The 14,701-nt window shown below is 39.3% G+C and overlaps 1 protein-coding gene across 2 annotated transcripts in view; it reads left to right on the forward strand.

Moving 5' to 3' along the window:
* Positions 1-14,701, forward strand: part of col5a3a (collagen, type V, alpha 3a) — a 46,246-nt gene that overhangs the window by 3,185 nt on the left and 28,360 nt on the right. Inside the window, exons 2-7 of one of the 2 annotated variants that reach the window (XM_085271563.1) lie at positions 6,857-7,021; positions 7,277-7,490; positions 7,694-7,856; positions 12,087-12,209; positions 13,623-14,036; positions 14,491-14,610. In XM_085271563.1, the coding sequence (XP_085127689.1) occupies positions 6,857-7,021; positions 7,277-7,490; positions 7,694-7,856; positions 12,087-12,209; positions 13,623-14,036; positions 14,491-14,610 (1,199 nt within the window). The remainder of the gene's footprint in view (positions 1-6,856; positions 7,022-7,276; positions 7,491-7,693; positions 7,857-12,086; positions 12,210-13,622; positions 14,037-14,490; positions 14,611-14,701) is intronic. The other variant, XM_085271564.1, reaches the window with a different exon arrangement.

Consider the following 14,701-nt stretch of genomic DNA (forward strand, 5'->3'; position numbering starts at 1 on the left):
ATGTTTGTGTGTATTGCCTGTCCAGTTATGGGCCTTCATGGGCAGGTGTTTTCTCTATGGGCCAAACAGCTTTTGGCCTGTTAGCCTGTCGTGCTGTGAGCAAACATGAGCAAAACAAACTGTGGAGACTGAAGAATGTGGTACTAATGTGAACTGGAGCAAAATGTGTAACTGGATTCCACCATTTAGTGTCAACACAAAAAGTATTACTGATGTGGGCATTAGCCCAAACAACCACATATGCCCAGTGACCTACATTGACAATCAGCAATGTTGTTGTAATATTTGTTTCTGTTTGGATTATTTTGAGCGTAGACTTGAGATAGATCAAGTTCTTATTATGAAGAGAGCATATGATAGATACCTGGTTTACATAATACAGAACACTTAATATTCAATTAGGTTGTCCTGTTTACTCACATCCTTGCTTTGATTGACCCCATTAATAGGACTTCCTAACTCGTTACCCCTGAGAAAATGATTAACAAAAATTCCCAGCCACCATCTGTGCAACTGCTGACTTGACACGCTCCTAAACTGTCAGTGATAACCAAAAGCAGATCTATAAACACAACAAATTCAGTGTAATAAATATCTCTGCATTTTTATGCACTGCAGGCTTTCAAAATAATACTTTGACTTGACTCCGACCACATCCATCATATTGACAAAATCCGGTCAAAGACATACAGACAGGCATTGAAGCTTCTGCCAAAAAACCAAAATGACAATGACGTTCCCCACCCCCAAGGTGTATCTTAGAGCAAATTTTGCCATGATGACACTGTGAAACACACTTTCTTAGACAGTCACATGCTGTGGAAAAAAAGCACTTAAGTTGGCTTGGCAGGGTAACAATATTTATCCATACATCTGATAAGGAGGACTTTGGGTGTTTGTTTCTGGTGCCCTTTACTAAAAAGTCTCTTTGTGGGCTGTTACATATTTCTCTTCATAGTCAACCTTTATTTTGGTCACCAGTGTGATGACTTTATCTTGCCCACAGACAAGCAGCCAGACAGACAGACATAATCCTATCACCCACAACATTTAAACCATTGCCATGTTGTATAAATGACACAGATCATCTTGTTCAAATGCAGTAGTCTTCTGCAAAACCTTGAGTCCTTGGTCCTGGCATTCGTGTGGGATACTCTCACCTACACATTGCTCCAGACCAAACACAACCCCAAAGGCAAAGGCATTCTCTCAAAACAGCAGCTTCCCCAGCATTAAACAGCGACTCCACAACTCAAAAATGGCACAGGGACAGCTTGAGGAACACAACAAAAAGCCCAAGGCACTGATCCAGCCTCCAGATTCCCCGGATCCTAAGCTCAGAGAGATTCAGCTGAATGTGCCAGAACAAGCCTGATCCACACATGTACACAGATCTCTAAAGATCCTTTGACTATGACTGATGATTTAATGGCACAAGAGATATTTAGTCAATACTAGGTTATTGTGGCCTCAGTATATAAGCAATGTCCAAAGAACGAAAAAAATGCTTTTGCAGTAGTTTGCACAAATGTATTCTTGTGCTTCAGTTACTTTTATTTATAAGCAAACGAGTAAAGTGTTTGACACAGTAATTAATTTAGTGAGAGAGAAACTGTTACAAAGGCAGTGTTCCAAAGTGCTTTTCTCTTCCTCTGGGAATGTTAAAGCTAGAACTGAGCTATAAACAGTTTTTGTCTATTCTGCTGTGACTAGGTGTGCAGACAGTTTATTATTCTTTTTCTGTGCTTGCGTGTCTCTTCCGCATGCATTAGCTCTCTGCAGCTCAGAGAGTTCCTGTCCACACACAGTCGTGACCCAGACAAAAGGTCACACCAATTCTTAATTAGATTAAAGGCCATTTTTCTTGCAGCCACGGGGGAAAATGTGTCTGGATTTATTCGACCACTGTGTCTGTCATCATTTTCAATACCATTCAATATTTTACAACATTTCCCATTTTCTGAAGAAATTCTGTCACAACAGCAGATTTTGTGGTGAGTTGGATTTTAATAAATAGATTTTAGATGGATTTCATATACCCATCTAAAAAGAATAATTCACTGCCTGTGTATTTCAGCTTCATGTGCACATGTTTTCTGTCTCATTTGTTATAAGCTACATCTGAAAAGTATTTCAGTCTTTAAATGTGAGATTCTCTTCCTCCACTCATCTCAGGGTGTGGCCCAAGATACTATGGGAAGTTCTTATTGCTGAGATTTCTTCCTGGCTGCATTTCTTTTTAAAAGTCCCCAGTTTCAGGATTCAGTACTTTTTGACAGAGTAGTGTGTGTGTGAGGGGTATTTTCAGGGATGGTTGTGAGCGTAGGTGGTATGAGTCACGGAGAATGTCTTTGGAGACATTTGCTTTTCAAACACAGAGAACACATTATGTCTATCTACGACTGAAGTGGTGCTAAGTTGTATGACCGCAGGCGATGGAGAGATTATGTCAAGTGTCACACAGCCAGAGAAGGCACAGAGAGATGTGGATTGTTTGGCTGTATTTACATGGGAACTCTGAGCTGGACTGCAGAGCTTTTTACTATGAGGAAAACTGTGCCTGTCATTCTTGTGGGGCAGACATGGTGTTCTCAAAGATAAAAGTACAAACAAAAAAACAGACTGACAAGTGTCTTACGGCATTGAACTGTATGCATTTATATGGATGATTGTGTATCATCATACAGTGTTCAGTGCATGTTAGCTGTGAGTATTCTCAAAAAATGCCTGGTGTCTGTGCAATTGCTGGACATTTCAGCCCTTTTCCAAACAGTCTGACCTTTTGGCGTGATTGGAAAACATTCTGAGTCATCAGTCCTTTGAGAATTTCTGATGCTGTTTCACAGCACATTCAGCCAAATGGTGGGGACCGTTTTGTTTATCAGTAGCCCGTACCAGATGTTCTCTTTTATGCTCAGCTACTCTTCCCAAGTTTCTGTAGAATTAACATAATTTGAAGGGTGAGGTAAGGGCACGAATACTGCAAAGCATAATGAGATGCGAGCAGAACCTGTTCAGACAGTCAGTGCTGCAGGATAGGTAAGGAGGATGCAAGAACTGACACAACTCAAGGTGACATAAGAGACTCCAAAGCAGGGAATAGATAACATTCTTTCACTGATCCAGACTTCATTTGGCAATCTTCCACCACTCTTAGTTCTTCCTTTTATGCCAGATAAGGTGTGAGGTGAAATAGGGATAGTCATCCTTAAATCTATCAAGCTGTAACAGCAGTGAAAGTTTGATTGATTTAAGGACATAGGAAGTCAGGACAGTGACTTCCTATGTCCTCTGAGTCAGCTTACCAAACAGATCCATGGCCATTTCTTTTCTCTTTCTTTCAGTGTAGCCCATTAAATTGATGGATGGATCCTTTTCGAAGGAGTTCCTGCTGCTTGTCTCAGAGTTTTCCCCGTGACATTGTTGTGTTTTCCCACTTTTCTTTGTTATCTTGTGAAAGACAGAGGTCAAGAGTCTCCTGTCAGTCCATACTTAAAAAAATGTTTGGAATTGGTCAACAGCTTTAAAGCTCATAGTGATTAGAGGAAAAAAAATCTTCTATGACTCAGTAGTTGCATTATTAAATGAATCTGTGGATGGTAATTTAACAATTGTGCTCAAAAGCAAATTATATTAGCTTACATTGGTCATTTTGTCAGGTGCTGGTCTAAATTCTGCTGACAGAATGTTACAAATCCTCTATAATTAAAACCACAAGACTTTAGTTTAAAACATTATTCAGACTGTTCCAAACATCATTGCCTCATGACCTCGCATCCTCAGACAGAGGAACATTGTGTGTATACTGGATTTGGACTTACGTTTGCAAAGGAAATTGATTTGCAGTCAGGAATCAAACAAGGCCACACCAGAGCAATGAAGAACTCTCTTGGGATTAGACAGAGAATCTACCAATTCAATGAAATACAAACATTAAGGATTAGATCCCAGACATGAGGAGAAGTCCAAAGTAAACTTTTGTTAGAAATAAAGACAGAAATGTAAACGCTTAACTATTTAGTGAGAATTTAGCTGGATGAAAAAAGGGGACTCTAGTGCTACGTCTTTTGCTTCTCCATAGGCAGTCAACAGAGAGTTTTTGGTCATCCATCCATCTGACCATCAATTTGCACCATGGTGTGGTGGTTATAGGTTGTCATTGATGTCGCGTGGCAAAATGTTTTGGTTTTGGCTTTACTAGTTGGCTGTTCTGTACATGGATTCACTTTGGCTTTCTATCACAGTCCAAAGACACGTTAGGCTACTTGGTGGTTCTGGATTGGTCATTAGAATGAATGTGAGGATGAATTGTTTTCTGGCATCATATGGTCGGCTGGTTGCATGTTTAAGGTTCAGCGTGCCCTATCTCTTCTCCTGACAGCTGTGATTGGCTCCTGCAACCCTGAACTGCACATGCAGTTAAGAAAATTCCTTTTTTTTTTTTTTTTGGTGACTTGCTTATATTAAGTGTCACAAAGGTGAACTGATTATAACAAGTTCATTTTGGTAGCAAATTTAACCAGCAGGACAGCGCATATAATTTTTTATTGATCACATCTCAATAATAATTCAAAGAGTCTTGCTATGCTTTTCCTACCCATCTGTTTATTGCCTCTCTCAGCACCTGATCCTGTAATATACGTAATATGTGCTTAATTTATTATGTCACTCTTCTCTGCCTAATTATACTCACGAGTTCAAATTAAAAAACATGTTTTTCTAATATTTCTTTCAAAGTAAGCAAAATCTTTAGAAGGAAAACTGAGCTTAGTAAATATCAAATTTATAAATTAAAGGTACAACTAAATGCATTTTTTTTGTGTATTTTCAATAGTAACTATGGCTATAGATGTTAGTGTGCAGGGATTGGTAGAAGAGAAGCTGTGTGTTGTAATGAAGTCATTTAATAAGTTTCAGTATAAATGTATTTTTGCAGGGAATAAATAAATAAATAAATTGATTAAAGCATTATTACGTGTGTAATGCTACATGTAAGGATTACATACATAAATACACTGCCATTAGCCATTTGTCATTATTTTTCAACCTGATGGTTGTACGCAGCAAAGAGACATACAAGATAATATGAAATTAATACAATTATAGTGTTAACTCAGGTACCTCTAACATATCTCTGTGATACTATTGTTGATAATTTTGAGGTATTGAGGAAAACTCTTAAAACGTTGCACAGTGAAAATAACAAGAACTAACACAGCCTCCCTAAAGATATGAGAATATGAGAAACTGAAAACCACAACCAGAAATTTGCAACAGGAAGGAATGCCAGTCCTCAATCAGGTTATAAGTGTGGGCAGTGTGTGGGAGTAAAACAGTGCAAAGTTTCTGTTGAAAGAAGATAGGACCTTCTGTAACTACTTAATTTACAAAGCTTGTTTAAAACTGCGCATAAATGCAAAATTTAATCTTTGAGATCTTAAACACTTTTAGATCTGTCCTTTTTGTTTTACATTGTTCAAGCCTGGCTACTAGCTTTACAACCCTGTTGCCATGCTGGCTTTCTGAGAGGGTGAGCTCCCAGAGCTTATTTGAATAAAGGATGTATGCTATGCAAATAAATAATGGCATAAAATGTAACACAGTGTTTTTTTCGGTAAGCACTGTCTGGACAACAGTAAACTCATTCCATATGTTTAATTAACAAGGAGATAAAAGGAGAGTTCTGTTCGAGGGACAAGAGCTTCAGGAGGCAATTTGGGTTTAGGATCCTCATTTCAGATGCCTGGAATGCTAAGTGCTGAGTGGCTCTCTCTAGCAGCTGGTGGGGGACTGGCTGCACACAAAGCTCTGATCCTGGCTAATGCTCATAGCAGCATTTTATCAGCGGAACATCTAAAATTACACGAACAGCATACAGCACAGGCTCATTATAATGAGAGAGACTTAATACTGGAGTACATTTCATATCCGTCAGGCCAAAAGTTGCTCTGCTTATTGCAAATAAGTATAATTTAATGATATATGCGTTTACATGAAAACAAATTCTTACTTTCAAGATTTTTCTTGCTTGATGTAGTAATGAAGTTTAGTCCATTTAGATTTCAACAGCTTTGGAATGAGTCATTTTACTGTGATCAGGTACCGTCATGGTATTAATTTGATTTCTTTGTCTATTGTTCAGATAAGTGCAAAGGGAATTTCATGGGAATAAAAGAAGTGTCACCCCGTTACCATAGATGTTACATTTTTCAGGAAAAAAATTAATATTAAAATTAGATATCTTACTTAAATATGTTTAAGTAATGAATCACTGATGAACTAATTTAAACCAGTGAATTGTTCAGTGTGATAAACAAGATGGGGGGCATATTGCTGCTAGCTGCTGCAGGGTGAGTGGTGTGCAGGTGTCAGCTGCCAGGTGTGCTAGAGCAGGATTATGGTTAGGCTTTGTACTACCCCAGTCCTATAATAACACCCACAGTAGTCTGGCCACCTGCCGCCACATCTCAGAGGAGCTTTTCTCTTCCGACTCCTAGGAAGCAGGAAGGCTCCACACTTTCAAACAAGCTTCCAGCCTCATTAAACCCTGCCTTTCAGCTTGGTAGCAACCAGCACTTAACTCAGCCAGACACAAAAGTGCTGTCACACTGGCAGAATTTAAGTTTTAAAGTGACAAGCAAAAACACAACCTCCACTCAGCATGTTTATTATAGTTCTTTATACAAGAATACAGAAATAAAGCTAAAATATGGAAGTCAGGCAAGTTAACATCACCTTGTTGAAAGAGAGAAAATTAGCTTCAGTTTATGAGAAACAAAAAAACCCACTAAATTGTTTTATCTGATGTAGAACTACAGACAGATGGCTAATTTCTTTTCTTTTCTTTCACTTCCAGCTAATTCCATTGATGTTCTGCAAATGCTGAAGCTGTCAGAGAACATGGAGGGGGTGTCCTTGGAGGCTGGTCTCTGCACCAGCAGGAGAGACACAGAGGAGACAGACCTGGCCTACAGGATCAAAAAGATCCAGCTCAGTGCTCCCACCAAACAGCTCTTCCCTGGTAATGGGCTATTTTTTTTTCCTACAAGACCTTATACAGAGTCGTTTTTCAATGTAATATAAAGAAAGAAACTCCATGAGAAGTATGAACAAACTCCACGTACTGCTCCTCCTGGGCTGACGTCTTTCATTGGCAATAGTTTTTACCATTATTATTTCTACTCAGTTGTCACTATAGTGAGGGTGACAGGTCCCTGCTGTGCTCTCTCTTGTATGACTTATCAACTCTCTCCTGTTGTCTCCTCTCTCCCTTCAGATACCACATTTCCTGAGAATTTCTCCCTGATGACTACCATGCGAGCTAAAGAGGGCTCCCAGTTTTTCCTGCTTTCGCTGTATGATGACCAGGGAGTACAACAGCTGGGGCTCGAAGTAGGCCGGTCACCTGTCTTCCTATATGAGGATCAGGACGGGCAGCCAGCACCAGAACTGTACCCCATTTTCAAGAAGGTCAACTTTGCTGATGGAAAGTGGGTAGTTTGAGGGCTGATATCTTCTACATAAGACCTATAAAAATTTAGAGTGAAGGTGATTTGTGTGTTTGGTAGATCAAACCAGCGCACCAGCATAAATACATAAATGATATTAACTGCATTTGCAATAACTTTCTTAATCCTTCAACAGACAAAGGTTAGCAGCTTGTTAAGTTTCCCTTTATCTTTGTTTCTTTCAGATGGCACCGGATAGCCTATAGTGTGCAGGATAAAACTGTGACCCTTTACTTGGATTGCAAGAAAGTAGAGACCGTTGAACTGCTGCGAGGGGACAATGCTGTAGTCAGCACAGAGGGTGTCACTGTGTTTGGGACACGGCTGCTGGATGAAGAAATATTTGAGGTAGGGCATTATGAAAAAATAAAGCTCAAATCTAAATGTTTCTATAGTTTTTCAGGCAGTACAATTTTCTGTTTTTTTTTTATTTGTTTGTTTTGGGTTTTTTAGTATTCACTCAAGATTTCTGCACATCTGTTTAAGCAGACAAAAAATAAAAGTTTGAATAGATTATTTTTACGTTGGCTATGAATTGTTCCTCTAGTCTCCACATGCTAAAATATTCTTGGGCAAAACATTGCATCCCAGAGTTAGTTGAGGCAAACCATGCAGTCAATTCCTATCAAGTGTGCATTCTTTGTGCATTAATTTATTGAGGTATACAAATATCTAGTTTCACTGATATGCAATGCAATGCAGGGCACATTGAATGATCTGACAAGATGACCTTGTTTTCATTTGCATGAGTTGTTCGTGTTTATGAGCCTCTCGAACTTCTTAATGTTTTATACTAATACCAATTTAGCTCTTTATTGCCTAAGATGAGTCTATCTATCTATCTGTCTGTCTGCCATAATATAGCATTCATCAGCCTGTGAAACAGGACAACAAAATACAAACTTTAAAGTATAAACTGTAAAAAAAACCAACATTTTACAGAATAAAAAGGGGAAAATGCAGAAAGAATGGGATGACAGGGCACTAATGTTAATCAAGTGCTATTGAACAAAAAAAATATAAAAAGAAATGTGTTTCAGAGGAAGTAGCAAGGAGATATGACCAGTTTAATCAAGCCCACCTCAAATCCAATAATTATGCATTTCTTGAGGGGGGTTGCCAGCATATAACTACCTGAAACAGCTGGTGATTTAATCCTTGTTCACTTACAAAGATTTGTTCACATGTATCAATATGCATGGAAAAAAGGAGAAGCCAAAAAAGAAACCCATAACAAAAAAACTTGTGTTTTTTTTTCCCCTCTGTTTTGTCATAAATAATTCTGTGTGCTTTCCATAACAATACACAACCCCTGCCCCATTGTCATTCCCAATGAAGCTCCACTCTAAGTCTGTCATCCACAGCATAAAATAGAGATGGGCTCAAGCCCCTTCCCCTGCTATATCTCCAGGGCTTTGTCTCTATTCAGCGATTGAGCAAGAAAAAATTTAAAAAAGAGAAGGTATAAGATGTTAATTTTAGTAGAGGTATAAGTTATATAGTTGGGTTAATAAAATAGTTTTCCTTCTCCATCAGCGACACAGTCTGCAAAAAGGAAGACTGCATCTGAAATTATGAACATCCAGAGGAAGGGTTATTATAACTTCACTCTGTCTTTTTTTTTTTTTGACCAATAGAAACAGATTACCTCATATATAATCAATAACTAATTCCTTAACCCTGTCCATACATTTTTTAATCTTTCCTGTGCAATAATCTAGTTGACCATCTCATGTTGTAAGTCACTCTTCCCTTCATACCCTTTCCTCTCAGGCATTCCAGTTGTTAAATTATTTTATATCCCCACTTCAGTTAAGAAATGTGTCTCCTTGTGGGCTCTATAAATTTCCCTGTTCAGAAGCAATGGAGACTGTTTAATCTCTGGCTTTGCTCCAAAAACACTCCCATGCTCTTATTCGTCTTCGTTTGTGAAAAGTTATGATGATGATACCAAATGTGTGGTGATGACTAATACTCTTCAGACCATCCTTAATCAGATCCATCCTTTACTTTAATACATGCAATTTTTGTGGTCACGTGTAAGGAAGTGTGCAATCAGCTTAGTCTATCAGAGTCTTTAAATCTTGTTTGCTGGAGAGCGTTAAGTAACCCAAAATAGTTTGTTCAACTTTATATTTTTGTTGATACAAGTGTTGATAAAAGACACATCTGATTATCAAAGTTGTACACCTTGGGTGAGGCTGGTGCCACAGGGGAAAAAAAATTAAGTAGGCTGACCTTTGGCCCTCTGTTCCCAGACCCTGGTTCTGGGGAGGAGGTCAGTGTTCCAGCCCAGTTTTCCCACCGTGGGAGCTCAGCGTGGGAGCATGGGGACTTTGGTCAGCCACTAATGTCTCTATTGCTTCCAGATTGCTTACAAATGACTGCAGAAGTTTTGCATTCATACCCTGCTCTTTATAGGAAAGCAAATTTTAGGTCTGACTGGACTCCTTTTTGGCTGCTATGTGCCCTGTTTGTATGTCTCCAACATGCTGACTGCGCAGATAAAATCCAACCCACTATTTATTTGTTAGGAAATTCTTTCTGTCTCGCTTAGTACAGGAAATAAGAAATATTTTTGGCTCTGCTTGTAAGGCATGTTGAAACAAAGTTTGTCAAGCATATCTTTAAAGTTTAGCTTTATTGAAATGCATACATAGATTTACCATTAAAAAACTAGAGAAGTATTAATCAAAGTCTCTTTAAGTCAAAGTTAATTTTGTCTCGCTAATGACTCATAGCTGATGATAGTCAGATGTTTTTGGTTAGACGTGAGCATCTGTTAGTGTCAAAATGCAGTTTTATTGCAGTGAGATCGCTTATTATATTCTAGCTCCTTCACTCACACAAGATTATGACTCACACAAGAAATCTGATTAGGCGAAGGCTGGACAACTCCACAGAGAAGGCCTAGTTACTTATGATTTGGTGAAGATTATTGGCTATCTGGCACAACACACCCTATATGAGACAGCAGGGGGAAGTGGAGTGGACTTTTAAACATTAATGAGCCTGTGCCCACAGTGACATGTGTGACAACATGAAAGAAGATTGGGCGTCACTGGAAATTTGCAGGTTCAGCTGAGGTGTACTCCTTTTTCAACACGCCCTCACATAGCCTCTTTAGATGTCCTTGCCCCAATCTAAATGAATAATGGCAGCGTACACACAATTTGGTGCAACACTCACTTGCTGTGTTTTTCAAGAAGAGAGGGCTCCTGCTAGGCAAGAAAAACAGGAAAACTTGTCTGTGGAAGCATTTCCTTTGATCTTGAATTGAGATTGGATTAGATTGGATTAGCTCCTTTTTGCCTTCTCCCGCTCTCTCTCCATCTCCCTGCAGCTCTCACTCTCTCTCCCTCTCTCTCTCTATCACACCTTAGAGTGCAATAATTTTCTTTGCTTGACATGGGCTTTTGGCCAAAACAGGAAGAAAAAAGGGATAAATGGATAACAAATCCTTTCATGTTTAATACATTAAAGCATAAATGACTGTTTGAACAGTTCCTAGGATTACAGTTTTGTTCACGATGATCAAGGCTTTGCATAGACATGCGCTGCTGATTTGAGTTGTGCTGGAAGAAATATGAGGCGGTGGGTAAAGGAGAAGTGATGTGTTTAGATTTATTTCACCTCTGGCAGCTAAATCTTAATTAAAGAGATTACAATGGGGCTACAATTACCACAAAATCAAATGCTTAATCTAACTTAATTTATTATAAATGGTTGCCCAACTGTCCCTGGACACATTTCACCAGGCAGTATGTTTGCTATAGCGTGTCAGTTACATAGATTTGTATCACTAATTCAATCAAAACCTCATCAGCCACTGTCCTGTGGGGCTGGCAGCACTGTGTTTTTTTGTCAATTACTCTCTGATCCATGTCTCACAGAAATTAGCCCCGCAGCTCCTATTCTTTTACTATGAAGCTTGTGTTTGTTATTTTTGTATTTATTCATCCTTTAAAATGTTGTGATCTCAGCCAAAAAAATAGTTAAAATATAACATTTTCTTAAATATACTTTTATATAATTTTATTTAAACATTATTTTTGATATTTTTCTTGATAATATCTGTATCATGAGTATTCATTGGCATTATAAACTAATTAACCTTGTAAATTTTAGTACAAGAAGGACTGATGTGAAATATGATGTTGATAGAAGTTTACAGTTGTCTTGCGTTTAAGGCCGCTAAAGCCAAAAAAGGCTCTGGGTTCAGTGCTGCAGGGTACAGCCATGCTGTCTCTCTGTGTGTCTATATATACACTCTGGCATTGCCCACAGGGCAGGATGGTAGAGAGCTGCTTGACTGTTTCGTGCACACACTTGGGCCCCTCATGGGGTTATGGCCAAAAAGAGGTCCAATAGTCAGTAACAATTTTACTGTTGCTGACAGTTTGTGGCACTCCTTTACAACCCTCTGCTTTACATTTAGCTATGTAGCCAGATGTTCTCATAGCATCTGTCAAGTTGGAGTGTTTAATTTCTATTTTCTGTTCCATCCCAAATGTCTTTTCAGCATGCAGTAGCAGCTGCATGATTTCTTTATTTTTGACTTTTTTTTTTTTATTTCAGGGAGATATTCAACAACTGCTGATTGTGGAGGACAGTGAGGCTGCTGCCAACTACTGTGTAAACTACATACCAGACTGTGACTCAGCTTTGCCCTATCACAGCCAAGCTCTGAACCTGCAGGAGGTCAGTACTGCCATTGAGAGGAGGTGATGCCTACTGGAAAAATGTTTGACACTTCAAACATTACAGTGAAGCCAAGCTTTTGGTGACCTTAAATAACCGTAGAATCCTGGCTTATGTTTTTGTCTGAACATGAAGGCCTGGAAATTTTAAAATGCTGTACATATTGTGTCATTGTCTTTTTTTCATACTAGCCCAACATTGTGTATTAACGCTTAAGCAGTATCGTGAAATTCTCCTTCTTGCCCTAATGGCAGGTCTCTCTGGCTGCCAAACACTTAATTCACAGCCAATCAGTTAAAGAAGCAAAAGCACACAGCTACATGTTTCAAAGGTTCTGAGGGCTTTTAAAAAGAGACTTGGACGATTACCACAGAATAGGGCAAGTAAGTGTATCTTCTTTTAAATACAGCCAGCAGTGGAGCAGTTCTATGGTCAGATGCTCTTTTGGCAAAATAGACAGTGCCAGAAGCCCATAACTCAAATATGATATAATAGCTCTTCCTTTCCTTAAGGGATGTATCTGTCATAGACATAAATTACTGTATATGTCTTTGGTGCTGTATGAAAGATAGAGATAAGATGAAAGGAAGGAAGCAGCTGTGTGTGTCGGTTTCATGAACCACACGCAATGTTTTCTGTGTTTGTCTATTTTTTGTGCATATGCCACATGAACATAGGTGAAAAAATTATGAGTGCACAACTTGTTGAGCCAAGCCACTGATGATCATGTAAGAACGGTTCATTAATGGGACTGTGTGTCCATTTCGATAGTCATCCAGCTGGCTTTTAAAGAGCTACAGCTGAGCAATGAACTCTTGAGTCCAGAATATGTCAGCATCTGTCACTTCACTGACCTACTTCCCATCATTCTCCCTTACACGCTGAGCTTGTTTAAAAGTGGCTCTAATTCATGTCGCTGATGTCTTTTACAGACTTTACCTACAACATCATTTTCAGGCAGGGGCCATTCCTAACACTGACATGTAACGGACGTCAGTCTGGAGCAGGGGTGGGCACTTAATTTTCCCAAGGGGCAACATGAGAGACTACGGCTGCTGTGGAGGGTGCAGTCCTTCACATTTGTTCACTTAGTAGAGAACACTTTTTGCATATAATTAACAAATTTGTAGCATTAAAGGCACTGTGACCTCTAAGCACACAAGTAAATATCAAGTAAATGTGTTTTGTTAGAATCTATATTTGTGTATTCCTTCTCATTTCATATTTTGTGTCAGGCTTTTATCAGCTCATTGGAACTTACAGTGGGCATCTGTAAGGGTGTCATGGGACCTGATTACATTTCTTGGCTTTCCTGAAGCAGGCTATTTCTATGATTTTCATTTACAGCAGTGTTTGTTTTTTTCTCCATCCTCCATCTATGTCCTCATCTTGCATTCTACTTTTTCATAAAAGACCTCCCAATATGGGTCTGTTGCCTTGATGCAAAGTGACCAGCCAGCTGAACCAAAGGAGGTCCCCAAAAAGGAGAAGAAAGGAAAAAAGGACAAAAAGAAGAGGGATAAAGACTCTAAAGGCAAACGTAGAAGGAAGGACAAGGGAGAGAGGGGATCCAGAAAGAAAAAACACGAAGAGGAAGCTCTGGAGGAAGGCTTCCTTAGAGTTTCCACAACACTGCCTCCATATCAAACCCAGGAAACTTTTCAGGCAACTAAGTTGCCAGAAATTAAGAGTACCCTAGAAACTACCATTCCAACTGATGTTTTCTACAAGACCTTCACGGAGATACCAACACATGAACCTGACTTCACAACTGAAGCCTCTACTTTCATACCTAGGACATTGCCTGTGTCAAAGGTTACCGAGGAGGTAGACAAATTTGCCTGTAGATGCTGTCCGTTCCAATCCCTCCCACTATTTGCAGCTCTAACCAATCACTCCCCTAATATTTAGAGAGCACCTCTTCCTCCTCTCACCTCCGCAATCACTTACCACCACTATGTATTTGTCTGTTTATAATTTGCACATAAACTAATTTGTCACACTCACACTGCTTCTGCTGCTGCAGCAGCCTCTCTCATGCTGTCACATGACTCTGATGTAGTCTGTCAATTAATAACACTGTAAACACTGTAATTAACTGCACACCTGTAAGCTTTTATCTTGGTTAACCAGTGTACTCCCATGTAATCCACCTGTTTTGCTAACATCCATGTGGTACAATGCAGTGTTTTTATTAGGCAGTGCATGGCACAGAGACATGCCCAGTGCCGCCTGGTTAATCTCTGCTCTGACTCACTTAAGTCTGTGTGCTCGCCTGCAGGAGGACACACCTGTAAGGGAACCAGTGGTGGAAGAGTATGAAGATGACCTTTTAGAAGACCTTTATCATAATCTCTCAGTTTCTACAGTAACAGTCGGCCCAAATGTTACTGAATATGAGGTAGGTTAAACGCAAACGCAAGAAATGTCTTCTGCACAGCATAGAAACACTGTGAGGTTATTTGGCTTTCACTACACCAGTCGCTAATAGT

Source organism: Mchenga conophoros, linkage group LG4, assembly GCF_057382185.1.
Source record: "Mchenga conophoros isolate Kocher_MC1m ecotype Shallow Benthic linkage group LG4, M_conophoros_male_GT1.1, whole genome shotgun sequence".
Classification (NCBI taxonomy): Eukaryota; Metazoa; Chordata; class Actinopteri; order Cichliformes; family Cichlidae; genus Mchenga; species Mchenga conophoros.